At 43.8% G+C, this 26,882-nt stretch overlaps 2 protein-coding genes and 1 long non-coding RNA gene across 4 annotated transcripts; all 3 read right to left on the reverse strand.

Annotated features, from left to right (window-relative positions):
- Nucleotides 1-478: 478 nt before the first annotated feature.
- On the reverse strand, nt 479-4,246 carry LOC111840529 (uncharacterized). Of its 2 annotated transcripts, none has more exons than XR_011991923.1 (4): nt 3,695-4,246; nt 2,577-2,778; nt 1,834-2,025; nt 479-1,612 (listed from the first exon to the last, which is right to left on the reverse strand). It is a non-coding gene; the product is annotated as an uncharacterized lncRNA (long non-coding RNA). The 2 variants fall into 2 exon arrangements; XR_011991922.1 differs by having other exon boundaries at nt 479-1,670.
- Nucleotides 4,247-4,720: 474 nt separating this feature from the next.
- Nucleotides 4,721-15,546, reverse strand: uroc1 (urocanate hydratase 1). Its single transcript, XM_023805458.2, has 20 exons — nt 15,258-15,546; nt 13,316-13,446; nt 12,341-12,434; nt 11,978-12,037; nt 11,766-11,894; nt 11,606-11,667; nt 10,749-10,815; nt 10,058-10,201; nt 9,830-9,918; nt 9,681-9,743; nt 8,118-8,297; nt 7,911-8,008; nt 7,428-7,500; nt 7,236-7,354; nt 6,512-6,582; nt 6,215-6,313; nt 6,034-6,133; nt 5,812-5,893; nt 5,460-5,559; nt 4,721-5,377 (listed from the first exon to the last, which is right to left on the reverse strand). Exons 1-20 carry the CDS (start codon nt 15,381-15,383, stop codon nt 5,237-5,239), a joined length of 2,028 nt encoding a protein of 675 aa, XP_023661226.2. The 5' UTR covers nt 15,384-15,546; the 3' UTR covers nt 4,721-5,236.
- Nucleotides 15,547-18,566: 3,020 nt separating this feature from the next.
- Nucleotides 18,567-25,967, reverse strand: sec61a1a (SEC61 translocon subunit alpha 1a). Its single transcript, XM_023805604.2, has 12 exons — nt 25,801-25,967; nt 25,046-25,113; nt 24,880-24,945; nt 24,551-24,629; nt 22,554-22,685; nt 22,312-22,421; nt 21,980-22,133; nt 21,589-21,749; nt 21,247-21,444; nt 20,892-21,083; nt 19,684-19,760; nt 18,567-19,607 (listed from the first exon to the last, which is right to left on the reverse strand). The coding sequence occupies exons 1-12, from the start codon at nt 25,805-25,807 to the stop codon at nt 19,421-19,423; spliced, it is 1,431 nt and encodes a 476-aa protein (XP_023661372.1). The 5' UTR covers nt 25,808-25,967; the 3' UTR covers nt 18,567-19,420.
- Between the last annotated feature and the right edge of the window lie 915 nt (nt 25,968-26,882).

The following is a 26,882-nucleotide window of genomic DNA, read 5'->3' on the forward strand; positions in this document are numbered from 1 at the left end:
AACGTATATATTTAGGCTTTTCAGTGGATCATTTTTCTAAAAACTTTAAATACTACTAATGAAGAGAAAGTCAGGCACTTTATTTACATTTGTATTTGTCAATAAGGACCTATTTCTCTTCCTTATTACTATGTAATGGGACAGATATTTAAGAGCTGTTTAATCCATAAACACTCCCTAAGGAGCCAATGTGTATCTAATGAATTTCCTTTTGGCACTCAATATACTGTAATTTTTCACATTACGCTCAGCATCTTCTAATTAATTCAATGGGTAATATTTTTGAATCTAGTACCTTGTGGATTTCTGAGCATGGAATGTTTTGTCATCTTCTCTCATTGGAGATTTCACACTGTACGCCCTCTAGTGACCGTGAAGGTGAATGACAAGAAGCTCTTTGCAATTCACCTACACACTCTAACATGAAAGGCAATTAAAGAAAAAAAAACACAATTTAATATTAGAAATTATATAAAAATTAACAAGAATTTCTTCTATTCTTCAAAAAGTTATTGATATCTTGTTGGATGGCTAGATGAACACCGCTTCAGTTCTGAAAGATCTCCTCAGGGTACCCCAGCCATTCCATGTATTTGCTAATCACCACCAGCTCAATTAATTAATTACATTATTTAAATAACTCAATGTGGTATTGATTAGGCAAACACGGTGTGCTATTGGTCAAGTGAACAAACACATGGGTGTATTAGACAAGTAGTTCTCAACCTTTTTTGCACTGAGACCCAATTTTTACCAGCGCAGTCATGACCCAATTTCAAGTACAGGTCTCAGTTAACACTATGATCAAACGTGCAGCGCACTCTCCAATTTATGCCAATCAATGCCTATTGCACAAATCTGATTGGATGTGCCGGTGAATTTTAAATTAAGCATCTGTGGTTTGTCTTCTTGGATTGGTTGAGTGTTCACTAGTTTTGCACTAAGCATTTGCAGACCCAAGACCCATTGATATATAGCTTAATTGTAGGATTGGGGCTGGGAAATCTGATCGTGGATCAGCATAGGAGCTTGCTGGTTTTTAAAATGCTTACATTTCCAACCTGTGACCCTTTCAGAACTTGCCGCAACCCAAATGGGTTGAGAATCGCTGTATTAGACAGTTGCTGCAAATACTGGCTTGACTTGAGAGTTTTTGAAAAGGCTAAACTGACACATTTTAACAGACATAATATCATAATTCTACACCAACAGGAAGATCATTTAAACATCATTTTTCTGACTGACTTTTGCGCCGTATATTTAAAATATATAATGCATTACATTAATGTGCGCAATTTTAAAAATAAAGAAATCCTGAATACGTAATATACTATTTTATCCACTCTGCTGAAATTTCAATATCTGCTATCATTCCATGAAATAAAAGCTTTTCAAAATAGACTCTCTAGAATGTGATACTAATGAACAGTACCAATTTCTGCATGCCACTGCATTTCTAGAGTCCAATGGGCTTTCAGGTGAGCCCTGAAGCAGAGTAATGTTCATTCACAGAGAGCCACCTTGTCTGGGAACTGGGTGAGGCAGGACGTTCTGGAAGATCACCTGCATGCAGGGGCAGCCCAGCCGGGGCAGGCAGATCCGGACGTGGTCCCTGTCGGGACCAGAAGGCATTCGACATGCTCCAGTGACACTCGTCCCTTGTCTGACTCCTGACGTGCATCATGCACCATGACACACATGTGAACACATTGAGAAAGAACCTCAGTGGCATAGTTACTGGTGTAGGAATCATGAACAGTCAGCAAAGTTGTAGTGTTAATATCTGCCTGCCCAACTATGCATGTGTTTACAGTAAGACGGTTTTTAGCTCACCTTTCTTTCTGCACTTTACATTGACTCCTCAACTCTGCTCCCTCTGCTTCTGCTCCTTCTGGTCTCCCTGTTTACCCGCCGTGCTCCATGAAAGACAGCCCCAGGTTCGACTCCTACATCGAGGCAATGGGCTTGCCCCAGCCTGCCTCAGCCAATCAGAGCGCAGCACATGTTCCCCAGGGTACAGGAGTACTTTGCAGAGAGATCCAAGTATGAGGGGGGGTGAAATGGAGAACACAGAGGTGACATGCAGACTCCCATTTACTAACATATAATTCAGTACAGGAACATTCCCAATGAATGGAAAAAATCCTGTAATCACCATCAAGCAATATTTAAGAGCTGTTTAAAACATGACGGTTTAAATATATTGGAAAAGATGTTTATTGTTATCAAAAAATGTGAGTGGTGTGTGTGTGTGGGGCAGGGGGGGGTATGTATATATTACATTGTGTCGACCAAATGTCCCCAAGATGTGATTTTAATGTCGTGGGGATCATTTCATAAAAATCTGTCACTGCAATAAAAAAAATGTTAACAGCCAAAAGTCTAATGTTTGGTTACTTATGGTTGAGTTTAGGGCTGCAAAGGGGTTAAGGGTGTTATAGTCAAGCCTGTGGCCATAGAAAGGAACTGATGGCCCCCACCAAGATATGAATACAAAGGTGTGTGTGTGAGAGTGTGCATATATGTGTGTGTGTGAGTGTGTGTATGTGTGTGTGTGTGTGTGTACATTAATGTACCTCTCTCCCAAGCAGCCTCATTGGCCAAGACTCCCCCAGCCTGACAATCACGTGACTCTCCCAGGGACTGCTGGGGGTTTTTGTCCACTGACCTCCCGCTGTGCCATCCCAAGGTGGATGGGGGGGAGTGAAGGCTCTGCGCTATGCCCCCCACCTGCACATTCTGCATATCAGCCAACAGCTCTTCATGTGAAATGCCCCACTGTCAACAAAGGGTTGGAAGTCAGACAGAAGAGGTCGGGCAACACAATCAGCTTCAGGTTCAGTATTCATACGACAGGTGTGAATTGTGGGATACTGCTAATATGCAGCTGCTCCCAGGCAGCTCAGCCTGTGGCCCTTTAGCCTCTTTGTGATGTCCGGCTTTCCCTCATAATTATTGGTTGAGAAGACTGACGACCATTAGTCTATAGCAATGGGCCTGGTTTTTCAGGGATGAGGTTCTGGATGCTTGAAAAAAAATGTGCTGTTATCTATCATAGTAATTATTTTCATTATGAAACTACAAAATTTCAACTACGTGCCAAGTCACCTAAAAAGTAGAGTGACAGAGTGTCACAAGACATGACCTGGCCACCTGATCTAAACTGTTCTGGAGTTTGACCAGAGAGTCAATTATTATTTTTTTGTTTAATACTTTTTTGATCTGTGCATAATCCATAATGTTATTTTTTAGCTTTGATGTCTTTATAATTATTCGAAAATGTAGAGAATTGTACAAATAAACGTTTCTGTGGGTAGATATACACCAGCATCCAACTATACCCCGCTGTTTGATTTTTTTTTATCGTTTTGTGTGATAAAAAATCCCATCATATTTTGCAAGCATATCGTTACGTCATGCTCGCGCTAGGAGGCGCTCGAGACACATGTAATTTGTATTAAAAGCAAACGACAATAACTAAAACTTCCATATATCGTATATACAAAAAATGCCAAATATGGATTCTGATTACTAGGATGACGTGCATACAAGACGTATGGGACAAGGGAGGTGGGAGGTTATAAGCCCCCAATAATCAAAACCAGCCAATACAACCCCCTGGACCCCCTTAAATGGGTGGAGACCTCACCCAATGCTCAATGCATTATACATTGATCTAATATATACACAATACCAGTGTGGAAGAAACAGTAGACTCCATCGCCTGAGCAGGACACACATGCAGCTTAGACACTTCAGTTCGTTCCATAACCAACATCTCGATGTCGGTCAGAGTTGGCTTGTCGCGCGTCCATTTGTGCAGATCCCCCATGCTGTCGAGCGTCTCCCGAAATGCTCTCCTTACCGCGATCCACTCCGAAAGTTCCTTCACCGGGTCATCCACCCTGATCTCCTGTAACGAGTCTTTTTGCACTGATTCTGCCGTACAGCTATTAGAGTTCGTGAAACGGGACATCCGTGCAAGACGTTTTGCACTGAGGAGGACGGTGCACTGAACCAGTTCACCAAATTATTAGTGTGTAATGTCTGAAGTAGATCTGTCTTTTTAATGCGTTTTCGTTGTTCCCATATGTGTTATCCATGATTTTTTAGAACGCAAAAAATAAACACGCTTTAGACACTAAGAGATAGGTAATAAAGACATTTCAAATTCGACGTTATGCAGCAAAGAAACAAACCTTGCGTCGACAAAGTAATTTTCCCAGTACTGCGCGCACTCCGTGGAGGTCATATGTCTGTGTTGACCATGGTGTCTATAGCAACCTCTTTTCAGGCTTTGCAAAAAGTTTTCAATTTTTTTTTTAATGCATTTAGTATAACGTTAATGTTGTTTAATTGTACATAAAATACACAAGTATTATAAATCTAATTTTCAGTTTAAACTTTCATACTATTTTTAGTTTGATGGCTTTTATATTGACCTTAGTTTCAGTACAGTAATTACTGTATCAGCTTGTTAATAATATGCACTAACGAAAGGTAATTTAAAACCAGAACACACTGGCTGACTGGCTAATTATTTATTTTTGTATTTAAATGAAAGCCTACAATTTGATGACATATTGCAACTTTGTGTTATACATTTACAGTTTGGACTGAAGAACACTAATTACTAATATGCCATTGATAATGATGAATATATTCTACCGGTTGAAATGAAAACTGCATCTGTAGGCATGAAAACATCACTAAACATCAATTTATAACATCAGAACAACCATTTAATTTCACACATGGCAAAACCACCCCTTTAATTTCACACATGGCAAAACCACCCCTTTAATTTCACACATGGCATTTTAACAGAATTTGAGGAAATTTTCAAGCACTAGCCCAAATCTGAGACCCTAAATAACATGTGCACTTCATGTATCTTGTTAATCAGCACACAGTGCACCTCCACTGCACCTCCACTGCATCATCACTTCCTCTCCTGGCCATTATGATGCCCTGCTGGATGTTTTTCCTTCTGCCCAGTGATGACTTTCATGATTATCCCAGGTAAATAGATATATTATAGGAAATGTAAGGATTTAGCTGCAATCACGAAATTTTTAAAGCTTTCTAACTATCGTTTTTTAACAGTTGTAAATGTTATTTTCCCAAAAGTGCAAAATAATAATAATTTAGGAAGAAATATTGATTATATAATCAAGGTGGTGTGTGTGATCTGTTGGCACTGAGCCAGCACTGCATTCCTCCATCTTGGTATATTTCAACCCTGAAAAGCTCGCTCAAGCAACTGCTCGTCTTCCACAGGGAAAGGCAGGGTGACCTGCAGCTGGCTGTGCTCCTCCATGGTGCGCTGGATGGTGTCGTAAGCATTACTGTTCCCAGACCAGCAGCGTCTCGCTACCTAGGAGGCCAGAGAAAATCATGCGCCAAACTTAGCAGACATCAGTTAATGAGATTCACCAAAACTCCGGCTGCTCTATTACCCCGTTGGAGACGTCCCAGTTGAGCATCATCCGAGCACGTTGGCCAGCTTCATCTGACCCATCTAGGACCAACCCGAAGCCCCCGTTAATCACCTCGCCCCTGAACGAAGCAAAAACATGCCAAAAATAAGTTTACATATGGGCAGCTATGATCTATTTTAACATAAGTCACCCGGTTGTATTTTAATCTGTGCCTTGCCAATTTGCCAGAGCACCAGTGGAATTCTGCCAGTGACTTTCTGATGGTTCGTGAATATATTGTCACATTACAGATTCCTGGCAATATTTATAGTCTTTTGAGAGCGTGCACATTGACAGTGAGGAGTCGTTAATGAGGTGCAGCCTTCCTTACCAGCCCACACCTCCGCCGTTATGCAGAGCTATCCAGGTGGCCCCACGGAAAGAACCGCCCACAAAGTTCTGCACTGCCATGTCTGTGGGCAACAGAGAGAGACACGCATGGTGACCCGCTACATTGTTCACGTGCCACATCTGTGTACTGTAACCACAGGATGATTCCCGTTTGTGGTGTGTCTGTAGGTGACTGGGATGTGCTCGCTAACGGGCAGCATACCAGCACAGAAGGCTGATCCATCATAAATGTTGGAAGTCTCTCTGAAGGGACTGTCTGTACCACTGACATCATGGTGATCCCTGCTGATGACCACAGGAGCCTGGTGCAGAGAATCGATAGTCTCACCGGCGGGTAACTTCCAAAACGCCAGCGACACAATGCAAACGCTTCCGCTGTTTACCGAGACTTTCCCTTTTGCAATGGCACTGTTGATGGCTAAGGCGATGGATACTCGCCCCTTTTGGTCGGAATACAGGATTCTTGCTTGGGATCCCACTACCTACACAGGGGGCAGTTAGCCAGATGTGAAATGTCCCAGTGTCACACCAGAAATCAATGTCAGGCATTTTATAGTGTTCATGAAATGTTTCAGCATACAGAGCCGTACACTGCGCTGTCTATGGGTGTGCTGTGCTTTTATAGAAACACAGCAGATTGCAGTTTAGTTCCCAGGCAGATTTTTCAGGTTTTTCTTTACCATGTTATGTTTCCCTGCCTGCTGGATCCAGAGGATGTTGTCTTTGTACTGCTGTCTCACACGCTCTGAAACTGAAGCACACAGAAATGTTCTTTTGCAACATTGCACTTTAAATATGTAGCATGCAGAATGTTTCAGAAGATTTGACTAAATTCAAGGCTTTTGCGCTTGTGTACCAAAAAATACAAATAACGGTACAAGACTTTCTCCTGAAACCCTGTTTAAAGGACTCTATACTAGCGCTTACCAATCTGTTCCTCACAGACGCATATACAGTCCACGTTTTTGCTTCCTTCCAGGAGCTGGGAGGGAGCAAAAATGTGAACAGACCAAGGACCAGATTGGGAAGCACCTGTCTATAACCATACGTGCCATATGTCCCCGCGACCCAGATGGATTAAGCGGTATAGATAATGGATGGATGGATGTGCCATATGCTGCAGGGAATAAGCTCCAATTCCCCCCTCCCAGTGACCCTGTACTGGATAAGCAGTGGGAAGATAGATGGATATGACACAAGGTTGGGGTACACCATAGGCAGGGTGGCAGTCAATCGCAGGACACACACCCACACACCATGTGCAATTTATAAACACCGATTAAGGTAATTGTCTGTCTGTCTGTCTGTCTGTCTGACTGACTGACTGACTGACTGACTGACTGACTGTTTAGTGAGCTACAGACCCATATGGCTGTATCCCAACCCACTATCCTGAAAACACACCTGAAAGGCTGAGCTTCTCCAGCACGGCAGTGGCGATTTCATCCGTCCCCGCCAGGTCATGAGGGTCCCCCGAAGTGCACACCCAGCGGAAGGGGCCAAACCCCAGCGAGAAAATATCTCTGCACATATATTACAAACAGCGTAGTACAACACTGTACCTAATAACTGGTCGCTGCAGCCTGCCACACTTACCCCATGATGTGCTGCACGTAGGAGGGGTATCTGAACTCTGTTTTCCCACCCCCACTCTTACTCACATCAGCTCCTGCAAGGGGCGGGGCAAACACAGGACTCCCAACATGTGACATATTTCCTTCATCTGTTTTTTGACTAGGATTGAGCAGTTAGAGCCAAACATGATAATCGTAGGAGTAAAGTTAAGGACATCTAATAAAAATAAAGAAGGGGTTTAAAGGAGGATTGAACCAATCAAATAATTAGTACATTTACAGATTTTTTGAGGGCTTTATGGAGGATTTGCCTGTAAAGGGAACAGCGCTGTGGATTTTCTATTAAGGAGTTACATCACACTTATTTATAGTTCAGATTTACAAACTGATATCAAATTTAGAAACTGATATCATACTGGAGAAAATAAGTTTAAGCTGAAAGATCCTACAGCAAGTAGATTTAGGTATCTGGACCAGCCACCTTCAGTCCTTAAACCATACTCACCTGCTCTTTTAGCCTCCAAGAGGAAGGCGTTACCGTAGTCCCAGAAGAACATGCCAGCCTCCGACAGCGTGTTGATGGCTTTAACCTGCCTACAGAGGCTGTGGACCAAGAAGACCTAAGATCAGAGCCCTTATAGAGAGGGCTGTTGCTTAAATGCTGTGCTGATCTACCAGTCCACACTTACAACTGATCTGGATGAGAACTTACCTCCTTTGGACCAGGATCTGAAACTGTGCTGGTTCTGTGGACATAAGCTGATGAGCTTGGTGCAGACTGAGCTGTACTGGATAGTAGCCTCCACTGAAGGGGTTGTGGAGGGAGGTCTGGTCTGATCCCAGATCTACCAGCAGCTCCCCAGTAGCCTCATATTCTTTGACTAGCCTCTCCCTGACATAGAGAGACCATGGCGTGAATTCATCACCCCACATATTCTACTTAGAATATCCTTTTATTTTACTATGGGTGAAGTACAGGGCTGGACAAAATAATGGAAACATCACACGAGAAGGACATTTCAATATAAACCAAATCTCAATTGCAAATGCAGCTTCCAAGGTTGAATGCAAATTAGCAGCATGTGTCAGTCATGAGGTCTGACAATCAACATTTTGATATGTGAGTTTTAACAGAATGTCAGAAGCTTCGCTAAGCTGGAATTTATGGCAGAGCTACTGTTTGGAAACCGCTCGTATACAGCATACCAAGACTTGTAACCTGGTGTGAGGAGCACAAAACCTGGACCTCTAACCAACAGAAAAAGTAATAAGGTCTGATAAGCCATCACCCCACAGTATCTGTTGGTATGGAGAGGCATCTCACAGGAGTCATTAGGAACAATCATTGTCATCATGGTCGTTTATTAGCCAAGGAATATGAGGCCGTTTTATAGGACCAGGAGCTCTCTGTGCAACCCATACAAACTGCTAAATCAATCCAACAGTGAGGGATGAAGGAGGTAGGAATCTAATCTGCGTTCTGCGCTCCACAAGTTCCAATGAAAGTTCAGTGATGCTTTGATCTTGAGGCTCATAGAAGGCATTAGACTTCATCCTGGTGTTCATGAAAACAAAGAACTGGAGGCTTTTTCGTCCTGTATCGCACTTTGCATAATTCAGCACTTGTGTACCAGCAGTCCAAGAAGAACTGAAGCCATTTTGAGAGCAAAGGACGGCCCTACCCCTAGATATTGAATATCAGACTCATTGATATTAATTTGTTGTTTGGTGTTCCAGTGAATTCAGCCACAGCTCCATGCATGAGACAGTGTATGGAAAGGATAACCAAGAAATAAGAAGCTTTGATTCTCATATTGATCCTATACCAGCGATCCTCAGCCCATGGATCTCAACCCAAATTTGGGTCACGGCAAGTTCTGAAAGGGTCACAAGGCAGAGTTGGAAATGTAAACATTTTAAAACCAGCAAGCTACTATGCTGATTCATGATCATATTTCCCAACTACAATTTTACAATGAACCTATATAAATCAGTCTTGGGTCTGCAACTGTTTAGCGCAAAACTAGCAAACACTCAACCAATCCAAGAAGCCAAACCACAGGTACTTGATTAAAATTTCACTGGCACATCCAATCAGATTGTACCATAGGCATTGATTGGTGTAAATTAGAGAGTGCACTGCATGCTTGATCATAGCATTAATTTAGACCTATATTTGATAGAGGGTTGTGACAGCTGTCATGGTAAAAATTCAGTCTATATCTTGCAGTTCCACTGATTTAGAAGCAGGAGTCGAATAGCTCAACACCCTTACCACAAATCAACGACGTTGCCATGGTAACCCAAACTGAGAGGAATCTTGGACCTCTTGGCCTCCCTGCAAAACAATAAGTGTGACAGTGTAAGCTACTTATCTGGCTTTTGTGACACTGGAGTCAATGAGCAAATGGTGGCAGCTGTGACCTGATGCGACTGATGCAGTGGTCCAAGTTTCTCGTAACCTCCATCAGCCAGCCCTGCTCATATCTTTTCTTCAAGGGGGCTTCATCCACCTGAGTAGAGATCAGATCACAGTTTAACCACAGGATACACAACCTGCTTAGCACACAGTAGAGGGCAGCCAAACACAGACACAAATGCCACAACGAACATATCATGAAAGGAGCGCATTGGCAGTGGCTGAACTCTGACCTCAGCGATGACCCCCACACAGCCAGCGATGACCGCTGCCTTGGCCTGCGCCCCACTCATGCCTCCCAGGCCCGATGTCACAAACACTCTGCCTCTCAGGTCCCCAGAGCCGAGGTACCGCCGGCCGGCATTCAGAACTGTGAGCTACAGGGAGGGAGACGCACAGGGGGGTGCTGGGACTGCGATCAGCCGTTATGAGCAAAGCAGGAAACGTAACTCTCTGTATTTTGTGAGCATTTGTTCTCTCTCTAAAGAATTAATCGTTCATACAATGAACAGAAGTTAGCTGAAGCAATTTTACAACGACCCTTGAAGAATGCAATGATACTTTCTTCATATGTAAGATGTCTACAGCAGTGTTTCCCAATCCGAGACCCACAGCCGGTCCACGTTTTCGCTCCCTCCAAGCTCGCTGTCAGACGGTCCACATTTTTGCTCCCTCCCAGCTCTGGGTGGACTGTCTGTGGGTCCATGAGGATGGGATGGGGGACACTGGTATAGAGGCATTTAAACAGTGTTTTGGGGGGGAAACCACAACACAAACAAGGGAGCCAAAACGTGGACTGTCTGTGGGTCCCCAAGGACTGTATTGGGAAACATTGGTCTACAGGATAAAGCTGACTGATTGAGTGAGAGGCTGAGGAGGAACAGGGGTTGTGACAGATCTCCAGGGTGCGGATGAGACACCCACCATAGTGCCGTGCACTATTCCCTGAGGGCCAATGTAGCAGTAGCTTCCTGCTGTCATCTGCCCATACCTGAGCAGAGCAGGAAAACACAAAGGCAATATAGGGGTGTCCGTCTATGCAAAGCCATACACAGCCATTAGATTAACAAAAGACTTTATTAAACTCTAAAAAGAACACGATGGGGAAACCAGAAGATAAAGGGACCACAAGGGGTCAAAACCAGAACAGGTAATACAAGTAAATTATTTGAGTTGGAAATTTTAAAGTAAATTTACAACTAAATTAATCACAAAGAAAATGAACACTAATAAGGGAACTGGAGTAAAACTGGGAGTAGGACTGGGAGACAAACATGCTGTGACAACGACAACGACTGACTGTGGAAATGAACAAAGACGGGCATGTAAATACACAGATAACAAAGACTAACAAGGGGCAGGTGTGGGCTATAAGGAATTAAGGGCAACAAGGAGCAGGTGAGGTCAATTAACAGATACCACAAATAAAAATAGCAAAGGAAACAAGGACAACTGAACATAATACAACCAGAGAGCAAACACAAGGGACTGAAACAGAAATACATAAAACATGTTAAACCAAGAACACAAAACAACAAACATTAAATAACAATTAGTAATCCCTGGGGAGTGGGACAACAAGACAGAGGGGGAAACTGGATGGCCAGCGACACCTGCTGGCCAAATAAGGACAAGACACACGGCACAGGATCAGAAGGGCACCAATCCTGACAGACTGTAAATTTACTTTCACTTTGCATTAATTTGGATTTCAAATAGGCGATAGTAGATGAAAAGCAATTGAATCTAAATCACATTAGAATAGGGCCTGGAGTACTCACATTGTAACCCCCAATGCAAACATCTTTTCATATTCTTCCCTGGAAGAGTAGTTGGGGATGACCTAAGATAATTAAGAGAAGGAGAGACAAACCGAGAGGTGAAGCATCAAACCGATGAAGATCTCAAAGAGACAGAAGGGAGGAAGATCTGAGCTGTCACCATGCCGTTTGTGATGACGGCCCGGGGGGCGGAGGGGGAACTGGGGAAGAGGCCCTGGGGGTGTCCGCTGTACAGCACTAGGGTTTGCTCCTCCGACATCTCGCTCAGGTAGCGCAGCACCAACCAGAACTGCCAAAGCGAAACAGCACCATGTGTCACCGAGTCCAGGCTGGGAATGTAGGTCAGGCTTGCAGTCCCAGGTCCGGTCTCACCTGAGCCCAGTTACTGAACACTTGCCCATTTCCCCCATAGGTAACAAGTTCCTGAGGAAACTGGGACACAGAGGAGGGGGACAGAGCAGAAATCGGGACATTTAGTAACACGTCACTGACGTGAGAGCAAGGAAAACAGGTCATATGCGTGTTAAATACACAGCAAAACATTATTTATATATCTCAGATGGAGGATTTGGAGAACTTGACGTTGTACTAGTGTATAAAACAATGCTTTTTCAGAACAATAAAGTGAATACTTCAGTGAATGGGTGCAGCACACAAAAGGTGCATCATTGTATCATAAAGAGAATGATGTGCAGCTTTGACACGGCTGCGCAGAGCGAGGGCTGGGAGGGTTACCTGTGCGACAGCGGGGTCCAGATTGTTCATGATCATGTGGATGATGGCAGCAGACTGCCGGGTGCGACAGGGGTACTGGTCAATGGGATACGCCCTTAAACGTACAGCGTGATTCATTACCCACGAGCACTCAGTAAACACACAAGGACACTTATAGGAACATGTACAGAGACTCTTCAAATTCTTGCATATATAAAAAATGTAATTTACAGGTCAAATCTTTAAAAGAATAAGTAGGGTGTGCAGGTCTGTAACTGCAAGCAATGTTGTGGACATTTTACTGTGTCAGGATGAATCAACAGAGGAGGTTACATGAATAAAAGTGAGGACGATAGCCTGTGATTTATTAATGGCTCAAAGTAATGTACTTTTCAGGTCTAATAAAATATACCTGTACCATTAATGAAATGCAAAAAGGAAATAAGTGCTATGTATGGACAGAGCAATTGGTTTTAAATGAGAGAGGTGTGCTGATGCTGTATTAAAGGGTCTAAACTTGATGTAAAATCTTAAGTCCCCATAATCCTAGTTTAGAGTGGTCAAATTTAAATGAAGAGGGGTCCCTGAAGTGCAGTGGCCACCAGCATGTCACAGGGACCCGGTGATCAGCCTGCACAGCGTTTATCAGACACTGGACTTGTCTGTATGTGTATCTTATGTATACACGAGTATTTGATTTTGTTTCGTAGGCAAGGAATTCCACACTGCTGCAAAGTGGATGTGAAAGGATAATTCATTTAACCTGCCCGCCCAGGTTAACAACTTCAACCGTCACCAGCCCTGAAGCTCCCCGGTGAAAACTTTCAATTGTTACCATTTCCCTCCACCCCACCCCCCTGGGACACCAACTTTAGGGGAAGCATGGAAACATATCATATTCTGACAGCTGATTTGGATGGACCGTTGAAAATCCACCCCCACCCCACTCTCAAATGGTGATGAATGGGGCAGAAAGGCAGATTAAATGGGTCCCACCTCATTCTGATGGGGGGGCAGAAGCGGTACATGTAGATATGCCCATACTGCCGCAGCTCCTCAGCAAATTCTGGAGCCAGGGTGGCATGGAGATGAGGGGGGAAGTACCGCAGGGCATTTCTGAGGGCCAGCTGAAGGAGAACAGAGAAGAAAGGGTGAAGTACAGGGACTCTGTGAGCAGGAACGGGACTCTGTGAGCAGGCTGCAGAGAGGAAAGGGAGTCTGTGAGCAGGCTGCAGAGAGGAAAGGGAGTCTGTGAGCAGGCTGCAGAGAGGAACGGGACTCTGTGAGCAGGAACGGCACTCCGTGAGCAAACTGCAGGGAGGAAAGGGACTCTGTGAGCAGGAACGGGACTCTGTGAGCTGGCTGCAGAGAGGAAAGGGACTCTGTGAGCAGGAACGAGACTCTGTGAGCAGGCTGCGGAGAGGAATGGGACTCTGTGAGCAGGAACGGGACTCTGTGAGCAGGCTGCGGAGAGGAACGGGACTGTGTGAGCAGGAACGAGACTCTGTGAGCAGGCTGCAGAGAGGAATGGGACTCTGTGAGTAGGAACGAGACTCTGTGAGCAGGCTGCAGAGAGGAACGGGACTCTGTGAGCAGGAACGAGACTCTGCGAGCAGGCTGCGGAGAGGAACGGGACTGTGTGAGCAGGAACGAGACTCTGCGAGCAGGCTGCAGAGAGGAACGGGACTCTGTGAGTAGGAACGGGACTCTGCGAGCAGGCTGCAGAGAGGAACGGGACTCTGTGAGCAGGAACGGGACTCTGTGAGCAGGCTGCAGAGAGGAACGGGACTCTGTGAGCAGGAACGAGACTCTGTGAGCAGGCTACAGAGAGGAACGGGACTCTGTGAGCAGGAACGAGACTCTGGGAGCAGGCTGCAGAGAGGAACGGGACTCTGTGAGTAGGAACGGGACTCTGCGAGCAGGCTGCAGAGAGGAACGGGACTCTGTGAGTAGGAACGGGACTCTGCGAGCAGGCTGCAGAGAGGAACGGGACTCTGTGAGCAGGAACGAGACTCTGTGAGCAGGCTGCGGAGAGGAACGGGACTGTGTGAGCAGGAACGAGACTCTGTGAGCAGGCTGCAGAGAGGAATGGGACTCTGTGAGTAGGAACGAGACTCTGTGAGCAGGCTGCAGAGAGGAACGAGACTGTGAGCAGGCTGCAGAGAGGAACGGGACTCTGTGAGCAGGCTGCAGAGAGGAAAGGGACTCTGTGAGCAGGAAAAGGACTCTGTGAGCAGACTGCCAAAGGGAAAGGGACTCGCTGTGCAGTTCTGAGTGCCCGCCGGCATGCTCACTAGCTGTGTGCAGTGCTCACAAGCCCGCCACTCCCCACATGTTTGCCTGCAGTTGATTATGTTTCATACTGTCAAGCTGCCATGTTGTTGTTTTCTCAATTTTCTAAAGCATGCTGATCCCAACAATACTTGATGGCTAGGAAACATGTCCCTATTGTGAATTAATGTTTGCAAATTACAAAGAGGTTGTTCAATTATAGAGTACTTACATTTCACAGCTATAAAATATAATAATAAAAAAAACATTTACAATAGGTATTAATACCCCAACAATGAAATGAAGCAATACATGTTAAAAATATGTAATAATAAATAATGCAAGATAATGTACCATTTTCCGTGGCACAAGTTTTTAAATTATTATGAAATGAATATAACGTGCATTCTTTTTAAAATATAGTTGCTGATTTTTAATATTTGAATATCTATCGTGTAGCTCCAGATCATGTAAAATAAACCTGTAAATGGCTGAATGTACATAAATAACAACGAAATGTTTTTTCCCCAAAAGGAAACTTACTGAATCAATAATAAACTATAAGGAAGTGCTTGATTTTACCTAAAATAAATGCCATATTTAAAAATCATGCTGACTGGTGTGCTTTTGCTGTCTCTCAAAGATCTGCTGATGAAGCTGCACTTACCTTCTCCTCCTGGGCAGATAAGTTTGGAGTGCGGACTGGAGCGTGGGGAACATTGGGGTCTCGCCCTGTGTTAGGAGGCAGGGGGTCCAGAGGTAACCCCTTCAAAACGTCCTTCAAGGTGCACATCTTGTGCAGAAACAGAAGTGCTCACTAAGTGTGAGAGTCTTCGGTGAAAATCTTTAATAAGTATGAATAGTCGCAAAGGCACCCATGGAGAGGTGGAGTCCACTGACCTCTGCATTAAGTTCCTGACCAGACGTACAGGACACTGCAATCGCCCAGGTGTAGAAGCAATGACAACCGCCAGCCCCTCCTCCCTTTTTCATTGGCTGGTCTACCGCATACCCCCTATTTGTTCCACCAATCACGCAAAAATTCAGTGCCAGCAATCACTGATCTCATAAGACTTGATGTTTTGCCTGGTTAAACTGGCAAACATTGTCAAAAGTAGATCACAAAGATTTTTGCTGATGGGAGACAGACAAGCGAACACTGACTGAACCTTTGGACTGCCTCTTAACCATGTACAAACAAATACTTAACTGGCCGTCTTCAATCTACTGAATAGTGCGGCTGGTGTCAGTTTTTCAACAGATATCTCATCGCAGTGAGGAGCATTTCTTGGTACAAGACCGGAGAACTTGATGCACTACAGAGAATAAAACTCACAAGATGGCTCCTGGGCAGTATCTTCATATTCCAATTGTATATATTGTATATATTTATATTTACTTTACAGCGTAACATCTGAGGGAAAAGTCATGTGTAAGTTTCAGGCCACTTACTTCGAATGGAGAAAAGGACTAAGGAGATAAAAGGAACTGGCGATATATAAATGAAATAAGCTGAGCAGCAAAGTGCATCTGAAGGGACGCGTCACATTTTGAAGTTACTTTCTTGCATGTTGAATATTATCTATTGCTCAAACCATGTCATCAGCAATCACTTAGCTAAATTGATTGTATCGTAGAATAATAGAGCAGTGTTTCTGAAACTGATCCTTGGGGACCGCCAGACAGTCCATGTTTTTGCTGCCTCCCAGTTCCTGGTAGGGAGCAAAAACATGGATTGTCTGAGGGTCCCCGACGACCGGGTTGAGAAACACTGTAACAGAGTATTAATGGTTAATCTCCTGTTCCTTTAACAGTGATGACTGAGCTCAAACCACCATTCCTTGATCAGGATGACAGAAAATGAAATTATGCTTTACTTGCCATTGTAGGTACTAGTACAGGCACAGAGGAGTTCTTTAGTTTTGTTGCTCACATATATAGAGGTGCGAGTGAAGCCTGAGGTCCGAGTGCAGGGCCATCATTAATCCAGCAGCCCAGCAAAATTTCTGGTTGGAAACATTCTCAGAGCACAGAATATTCTAATGTTTTGTGGGTTTTCTACATCATGTATGCAAAACTTACAATGACCTCAGTTTGTAACTAAGAAAATTACAGAGAGCAAAACTGGCCACTCGGTAGCTGTGTGCATTTGTTCTTTAAGTGGGTGTCCAGTTACATGTTTACATTTAGCATAGGTTAGGGTAATTTGATCACTGTTGGCTACCTGAGAGTGTGAATACTTTAATGATTCTCTCACCTTTAATACACATTCAGACAATGCACGTAATCTACTCTCTTCTTTATGTTAATCTAGTGGCAACATTAAGCTAAAATGCTTGCAAACTGTTGCAGACAGTTGCCCTTTACTGCTGGCATGCCAGTATGTAGTCTCTTGTCCAGATCTGTGGATATTTTAACAATTACTTGCTAACTCATTTGCATCTAAAAAGCTAGCTGTAAACTCTTGGACACTAGTTCTCTGTATTATCGCCCCTATTAAACACAGAATGCGGAATATTTTTTGTTACCTAGAAATGAGCTGCTATACTTTCAGATACACAAATGGGCTCTACACATTATAAGGATAGCATGGTGGTACAGTGAGTAATACTGCCACCCCCCCCCCCCAAACTGGATAAACAGAAGCTGGATAAGCTTCATAAATTATTGCACAAAGTGGATGTGTATAAATGAATGATAATTAATAATTTATGTGCCAAAATTTATAAATATAAATTTCATTTATAAAAATGTATTGTCAATTTCCTTTCAGAATCTGTCCAATCGGACATGAAAAATCCTCACTACTGCTTATCTAATGCTGAATAACCAAACAATTTCTAAATAAAAATGCAGTCAGATGGTTTTCAGACCTGTCTGTGCAGCCAAACTGACACAGAGACCATGTGGCAGAGTGTCAGCAGGGGATTGGAATCGTTCTGTGGGAATGTGGCACTTTGATTTCACAAAGAACTTCAGTGTTTTGCTGCAGGAGATATACTTGTTTTAAGCAGAAGATGCGTGTCATACTAACGGTAATATTGATATTCTCAAAATTATGGCTTCCAGCGAAATGAATCATCGGTGAGGATGGTAAGACATTAAGTCTGTATGCCGCTTCCAGGAGAATACGCCCAGTCACCGGACAGATCTGAATAAACATCACTTCAGAAGCCAGGTATTCTGGTTGAGTACAGACATATGGTCTCTGGCTGTACAGGAACAGAGTTATGAGATTATGGTCAAGGACAACTCATCAGATTGCATCACCCTCCTCGACTACCCATTGAGAGTCACCACCCAACCCAGCTAACGGAGGACTCCCAGGTAACACTACCTTTGCATAAAAATGAATGGAGATTCCTCATGTGTGGTTCCCCGATGATGGAATGATCTGCTGAACTTCATCTGGTCATCAGATTCTCTGTCAACCTACAAGAGACCCATCTGCTCCAGGAATTCCTCCAGGAACCTGATATCTCGATATTCCCCAAATGTTGTTATTTTTGCACTTCTGGTCATTGAATCGTCTAATTACCTTCTTGCTTTGGTAGAAGTTGCTGTGGAGCTCCTGCTCTGATACCACTGACACCAGTACCTGGGTGTTCACTGGAAGCTCAGCTTAGCTGTACTTTGCCTAGTTGACTTGTCAACAGCATGTATGTTTGTATGTGCTATTTGCCTCACTTGTACATCATAGATTTACCCATCAACCAACCTGAATAACACAACGAAGCTGCAGGACACAGTGTTAGACTCCATAATCATCTCCCAATTACAAAGAGATAATCTCTTATACCAGAGTCATTAGCACTGCACATAATACTCTCCTCACAAGTCCAAACTTCGACCGTGTAGAGGTTCACTTCAGTTTGCCGCAATTAATTTCAGGACTGTAAAGCCGAGTGAGTCACTCACTTAAAGAACTGCTTAAAATATCTGGAGAGGAATTAAGGAGGAGTATCACAGCAAAAAATGTTCTTAATAAATGCAGAGTTTATTTAAGCGTGATTTCACACTGGAAATGTGTAAAAAGTGAACTCCGTTAGGTGTTCTGTAATACAGTCAGTGAAAATCCACTTAAAAACTCACCCAGCCCCCATCAACCAGAAGCTGACATATTTGGTCTGAGACGAAGCTCAAAACAGAGACGCATACCTCAACCTGCACTGAGCTAGAAATAAAGCCGTCCTCAGTAAGACTCGCGCGAGCATTCTATCGTTAAAGAAAACATTCTGAAAGCCGGAGGGGGCTGGAACTGTGGCTCAAACTGTTGCCACTTATTATTGGATATAATGGGGGGGGGGGGGGTGGGTGATTGTTAAATGAGCAACTAGATGCATCTCAAAAGCCGCTAGGCATAAACCGTCCGATCCCTACAAAGAAGAGAAATATCCCTTTTTCTGTACGTTACCAGTGAACTGTCACACACACATGGTCCCCAAAGCCTAAAAGCCAAACCTGAAGGTGGCGATGACAGCCATCACTGCAGAGGAGAGCAGCTAAAAGGTTGTTTTTAACCATCTTTCTCAGAAAGAAACCTCTGCAAACTTCTATGGCTCCTATGGCGTCAGCGTATTACCAGCGTGTCATACAGAGAACACAGTGCTGGATGTGTTTTCTGTTCTTTGAGAAGCGTGAGGGCAGCCATTCCAAAAAACCCCTCTGTACAGGCAACCGCACTAGGACCTTGCCCACCGATTTTGGGGACATAAAACAAACATTAAAATTGGCCAACAATAATATTAACATTAATTACATTGTGAGGCACAGTTTATAATAACATTTAAGGATGATGATGGTGCCCGTTGTGGATGAAGAACGCCGTGTTTAGAAGAGCAGGGCACCCATGCTGCCCATCTCGCTCTGCTCTTTGACGAAGATCTCGAAATACTGGTAGATGATGGTCACAGCCAATAGGATCCCAGTGCCTGAGCCAATGGCGCCCAGGAAATCAGCCATGACAGAGAGGCCGCCGATACACAGGCCGCCAAAGGCTGCTGCGGTGGGGATGTACCTGCACACAGACACGGGGGGAGATCGCACACGGTGTGTTGGGGGGGGGGGGGGCAGGTCAACGCGGTAAGCCGTACCTGTTAAGCTCATGCACCATGGAGGTCTCCCTATGGCCCCTCATCACCATCTGCTGCTCTTTCAGCTGCTTGGCCACCTGTCCAGGACACATTAGGCATGAATCAGGCTAGAGGGGGAAGATCCCTTAGGCCAAGAACCTGCCTAATACAGCAGAGCTGTGTGAGGGCTATGCAATTAACCTGGTTTCTCTCTCTCTCTCTCTCACACACACACACACACACACACCTTAATTAGCTTCATAAACAGAAATGACCATACATTTTAACTTTATACAGCTAATTTGTACTTCATTTGTGGTTTGAAGGTTAAGATGCACTGTAATTTGTTATCACGGCAGAGTAAATGCAAAAAAAATTAGTGTGCATTTGCTCTGTTACGGCAAGAAATTGCCTGACGTACGTCATTAGACAGTGAATGTGTACCAGTTATGTGCATCTGTTTATAAAATATCCTGGAGAATTGTATTTTTGGTTGCATTTTGTAATTGTATGTTTTGTTGTTTGACTAAAATAAATAGTGGTTTGTTTGTGTTTATCAATTTTGGGATACAGTCGCCCCTCGTTTATCGCGGTTAATCCGTTCCAGACTCTACCGCGTTAAATGAATTTCCGCGAAGTAGGATTCTTTATTTCTTTATTATTCGGCTGCACCTGGCGTTGAAGGATTTGCGGGGGTGCTCGGATACATAGGCCTACAGTCCATATGTACAGTAATTTTAATTGTAATACAGAGGTGTATAATTGACTCAGACAATCGAGCGCGCGCTGTATCATTTTCACTGTGTATCAACTTTTTAATGAATAAATGTATTTGAAAAAACCGCGATAGAGTGAAGCTGCGAAAGTCGAGGGACGACTGCATAAGACTTATTTCGATAGAATAACAGGAAGTCAGTAGTGTGGCTAAAGACGGCGCCTCAGTCTACGGGGGAGAGGGACATTGGAACTTGTTTGGAAACTACTGACAGCCAGTAGTTCTTTACCGCTTTAGCACCAAATAAAGTTTGCTTTTACTTCCTCTTCTGTTTTCAACATTTACATTGGATTAGCGTTTGAGATATCGTTTCTGCTTAATCGTAGCTTGTTGCATGCCTGCCCCATATCCGCCCGCCCTCGGTGCCCGGCCGCCCGCCCGCCCTCGGTGCCGGGCAGCGTCTGGTTTTGTCGTTTGCATTTGGAAACTGGCATTACACACACAGTTAACTCACATCTTTGGCGGAGGATCCAGACACCTCAATCCAGGTCTTGGAGAAAAAAGCACATGAACCCAACATGAAGACAATATAGATCACAGCGTGGACAGGGTCCTCCAGAACTGAACCGAAGGACTCTGGGGGAGACAAGTAGTAGCAAAGGCCACCAACAGGATATGCACGAGCTGGCCCACCAGTAGATATGTCCTGCGTGGGGGAAGAAGAACCAACCAAGTTACAACCAAGTATGAATGCTCTACAAGAGCTGAATCAGAGTTATAGGTAGCTCTCCTGTTTATATATTAAAAAATAAATAAAATAAAACACGCGCACACATGCACATACTCAACCACATAAAGTGGATACTTACAGACCAGGTTCCCAACAAATTGACCAGGAAGTTTCCACTGAATCTGGTGGAGAGCATCTGAGAGATGACGTAGAGGTTGGAAACCAGTGCGGATTGAAGAATGATGGGAATGTTTGAGGTGTAGAACAGCTTGATGGGATATGTGTTGTACTGGCCACGGTACCGGGCAGACTTGATTGGTAGATCAACTCTAAAGCCCTGCAAGTAAGACCAATACTGTTAGGTCAAAGATACAGATTTTTCCAAATACAGCAGGCATACGCACTGGGGTTAAGATCTCAAAGATGAGAACAGATCAAAGAACATAAATAAAATCCTTTAAACACAGTGCCCCCTGCTGACCTGAAAATATATGACCACAGCAAACACAAAGATAGTGGCGATGAGGTTCATGAGGTTGGGCAGGTTCTGCCGGTAGAAGGCCTCCCTCAGCGCTCGCACTTTGTCTGTGCGGGTGGCCAGCAGGTGGAAGAGGGCAATGACAGCCCCCTCAAATTCAGTTCCTAAAGGACACACAAAAAGAAACATACTGGATTTTTGACCAATGGAGATTCGGACAGCAGACGAATGCAGATGTTTACACTTACTACAGTTTTAACAGCAAAAATAACACAGACAGGTCCGACATACAACTTAATTTGGACTTTTTTAGATGTACTATTCCAGTTACGATTTTACTTCTTTTAAACAATTAAGCCATAAAACAAATCCACAGATGTGTGTTGATACCGACCTCGTCCGGTGTTGACTGTGGTCGGGCTGAAGGCCTTCCAGACAATGGTCTCGCAGATGTTGGTAGCAATAAAAAGTGAGATTCCAGAACCAAGACCATAGCCTTTCTGCAGCAGCTCATCCAGGAGCAAAACAATCAAACCAGCTACAAACAGCTACAGGCGGAAGACAGAGGAAAACAGGAAGGATTTTCACCTGTTTGTAAAACTGAGGAGAAACGTTCTATTCTATTATTACCCAGACAGATGAGCCCAGGATGATCATTGGGCAAATCCATTCTAAATTATCCAGATGAGGACAACTTAGCTAATCGTATGTGGATAGTAAATTCACCTGAATGATGATGAGAAGGCAGATCCCAGCCCCCATCTCTGAGGGGTCTCCATACATTCCGGTCATCACATATACAATGGCCTGGCCAATGGTAATGATCATGCCAAACACTGCAGTGAAGAAAATAAAGCAGCTTTAGATGCATGTGCACACATGGACACACATGCAAGAAAAGGTAACTGGAGCTGAATATAAGCATTGAGATAAGGGCAGAATGAGGAGGCCAAGAGAGGCATAATTACATTTCTGGGCGCCATTGAAGAGCGCTCTGTCTTTGGGGGTGTCCCCAACCTCGATGATCTTTGCTCCAGCCAGTAGCTGCATGATGAGGCCAGAAGTCACAATGGGAGAGATGCCCAACTCCATCAGGGTACCTGAGGGGGACAGGGGGAGAGCACAGCAAGCCAGAGACATCAGCACAAGGCAGAAATGACATTCACAATAAAGGAGAAACTGCTATTTAAATAGAATAAAATAGACCAATATTTACTGTACATGCTGGAAATGAAGTTGAACATCAAAGGAAGAATAAGGATATTGTAGAGCATGGACGCGCACACACACTTGAGATCGACCGATATATCAGCCAGCCGATATATCGGGCTGATATTTAACATTTTTTCATGTATCGGCATCGGCCGATATACGAGTGCACTACGACGATTTACAGACAGGCACGTCTGCGGGCAGCCCAGTGTTATTGTTGCTGTATATCTATGGTTGCTGTAGATAACATAACCCATGCTGCCTTGTGCAGGACCCCAGCCAGAAGTTTTGGAAGAGTCCAGGGAGAAAACGGTAAGGCTCAAATTCTGATCTTTCAATTACCTTTTTATTTAACTGGTTTGCTATGAAATGTTGCTTTAAAAGAAAACACGAGCGCTTTTGAAAGATAACGCAAATTACGCTGTCGGGAACTGGGGTAATGATAATCAGCCTTCAACCAACTGTATCTTACAGGTAACGTTAAGGATCCTTGATTCTGACAGTTTTGTGTGCTTGTTGGTGGGCTCGCAGACGTTTTATTAATCGTTAAAAATAATTTTAATTATTACCATATCAGCCCGATGTTATCAGTTCTATTTTTTTCTTGTGACAGAGAGTTTCAGGTAAGGCCGCTCTCAAACACTGCAGCGTTACTCTGCCCCGATCACAGACAGCACCGTCCTCGGAGATGCAGAGCTGCTAAGAACAATACATGGCGGAGAAAACTGTTTGGAAAGCGTGGTTACCATTCACTTGAGCTGATGCTGACAATGGTCCTTCTGTGCAATTTGTTTACATTTGAGAGCGGAGATTCGAACAATTTGTTAGACGTCTAGATAAAATGTGCACGACTTTGCGCAATTCGTTTCCTCATTAAACATGTCTATCCTTTATACGGGCTTATACGTCGACAACGTCACAATCACTAGGGGCTTATGTTGTCCTTGCATACAAGGCTGTGTAATACGACAGTTATTTTATCTTCCGCGATCGCTAAATTCTGATTGTGAATTTGGCTTGTAAGCTATCTGTCTGCTAACAACATAAATAACATGTTAGTGAAAAGTTTTAGGCCTTGTACACTACTCATCATACCATGATGCACTTACTTAATAGTGTTTTTTTCCTTTCAAAATGTATTACAGTGTAATTGTTTTAATGTGCATGGAATACTGGAATTGTAGAATGAATTGAAGATGAAAGCACTATAATAAAAATGCTAACCTTGCATTTTTTCTTCTGTTTTAGTAATTGCTGTCTGATGGCTGAACAAAAATCTAATCCTGTATGGCAGCATTTCACCAATCCAACACCAGGAAAAGCCAGGTGTGATATCTGCAGCAGGCTGGTGAGCTTGGGAGCTGAAGGAGTAGTTTGCTGCTAAAGAGATTCTGATGCTGCTATTTTTATTGTTTATAAATTTAAGTTGTTTACAATTTGTATTGTGTTTTTGTTATCTAAGTTTATATTTAAATTTACCGAAGTCAGTATTCAATAAATGCTGACTAAAGTTGAGAAATTTTGTGTATCGTTTGTTATTATTAGTGTGATATTTTACCATGCAAATAGAGGAGAAAACGTCCAATTTTCGGCCAAAAAATATCGGCAGCGTATATCGGCCATCGGCTGACCCTGACTCCTAAATATCGGCATCCGCTATTGAAAAACCCATATCGGTCGACCTCTAATACACACACAAACACACACACACACACACACACACACACACACACACACACACACACACACACACCTCTGTTAGAGGCCAGGATAACTCTCATCCAGTAAAATGGATCTGCCGAGTCTGATGACATGATCCCAAACAGTGGAATCTGCAATTAAACAGAAAGGGTTGCAAAATGCATAAGATCAAACTATTTAATATCAGAAGACAAAACTGGAGGCATTTGTTGCATTCTCACATAAAGTTAAACAGTTTTCTCAACTTTAAATCTGCTTATCAGACAGGAGAAATTAGCTGAGAGAATGACTGTGGTGAGCGTATAAGGAAAGATTAAGTTCCACTTAACTGATGGGGTAACCTATAAAAATGATCAGATTTGCTGGGAGATCATACCTTACCTGGCAACACACCAAGAAAATGAAGAGGGTGATGGCAGTCCATAACACCTTCTCTCTGAATTGAATCTGAAAATTTAAATCAGGAATTTACAGATACTGTGATTACCTCTATGAATTTTCTTTATAGCAGAGCAGAGAATCCCAGATTACGACACGTAATGCATACCTTTCTTTCTGGCTTCTGTATCTCTGGCAACACTGCACAGAAGGGCTTTATAACTTCCAAAAACTTAACTAAAAAAAAAAGAAAAGAATATATTCAGGTATGTAATTCAGGACGCTGCAGGACTTTCAGAAGAGCTCCACAAATATACCGTTAGTGTGCATATTTAATATCATTCATGTACTGTTCACATAGATTTGGCATTAGAGTAAGATTTTATTATATGACACATTATTACAAAGCACGTTAAACGACGCAAAAGAGATTTTAAAATCAATGTCTGCAGAATTCAACTGTAAAGAAGCAGATTTACACACTGATGTAAGGCTACGTCATCACTTCTACAATACCCTCAACAGTTGTTACCCTATGACTTTACAATGGCTTATAAACAACCTAGGGACAATACAAAACCGCTAAGCTGCCTTTTAAAACAAACATAACTAGTTAATATGTCAGCTAACGACTCGCTGTGCAGGGTAGTGTAGATTGAATGAAATGGCAGGAAGTGGTTAACAAGTTTCAAGTTCGAGATATTTATCGATTAACAAGAATCGGTCCGACTGATTTTAAGTTATAAAGATGTTTTTTTCCATACTACCATAACCGTGTGAGTACAGAGTGCTAAACAATCAGACCAGCCACAAAGCCTCATCGATGAAAACGTGAGTACATACAAACGGCCACTTTTACACGGCAACTCACGATCAAGGCATGAATAATAGTTAATGGCACATAGAAGTAAAGGTTTCACTTACTACCCATGGCGTCTAGCTACGTGGAAAGCCCAGTCACAGCCAGGTAAATCAGAACAGTTTCTGTAGCATCAGATCGCCACTTCCCTCGGAATGGAAGCCACTTAGAGACACGTCACCGGTAGGTAGCCAGCCGCCAGTCAGCCTTCCGGGCCGGCGCCTGCGCAGACCATCCGCCGCAGCGCATGCGCAGACCATTCTAGGCGGAAGGCGTGCTCGGCGGGGCGTTGCTCCGCATGTGTGCGTCTCTTTGCTCTACGTGGCGGGAGTATGCTGCGTTGCACATAAATCCTCAATAGCTTCTGTACCTATTCCTAATTTACCAGCGTCCCGACCCATACACCCAGTATTATTAATCAAAACAACTGGTCTTAGGAAAGCTAGGTAGATGAAGCCTGAAGTATATCATGACTATGGCATATTTTCAGTTTGCTTTGCTCACTGAGATTGCAGGGGTGGTGAATCAGCTGGGAGTAGGGAAGGCTGCAGGGATCTGTGGTATCTGGGGTGAACTTCTCCAGGCTGGTGGTAAGGCTGTCCTGGCATTGCAGGCAATCTTTGCTTCCATTTGGGAGTCAGACGTCATCCCAACTGACTGGAAAACGGGACTTGTAGTCCCTATCTGGAAAGGGAAGGGTGATTGTCTGGATTGTGGTGACTACAGGGAGATAACATTACTCTCAGTGCCGGGTAAGGTCCTTGCTAGGGTCATCCCTAACAGGATCCATGATCACTTGCTCGCTTATCAGCGACCGGATCAGTCTGGTTTTACGCCTAAGACGTCTACCATTGATCACATCCTTACACTGAGGGTTCTCATCGAGCACAAGTGCGCATATCGGCAGAGGTTCTTTGCAGCCTTTGTTGATTTTCATAAAGCACTTGACTCAGTTGATCGAGTTGCCTTGTGGGACATCCTGAGACTTGGTGGGATCCCCCCCGAAGTTGCTGGACATCATGGCCGGCCTGTATACTGGTACTGTGAGTGCTGTGCAGAGTGGAGGGAGAACCTCTGCGTTCTTCCCAGTTGATTCTGGGGTTCCCCAGGGGTGTGTTCTTGCTCCTGCTCTGTTCAATGCTTCTAT

This window comes from Paramormyrops kingsleyae, chromosome 6 (genome assembly GCF_048594095.1).
Source record: "Paramormyrops kingsleyae isolate MSU_618 chromosome 6, PKINGS_0.4, whole genome shotgun sequence".
NCBI classification, from domain to species: domain Eukaryota; kingdom Metazoa; phylum Chordata; class Actinopteri; order Osteoglossiformes; family Mormyridae; genus Paramormyrops; species Paramormyrops kingsleyae.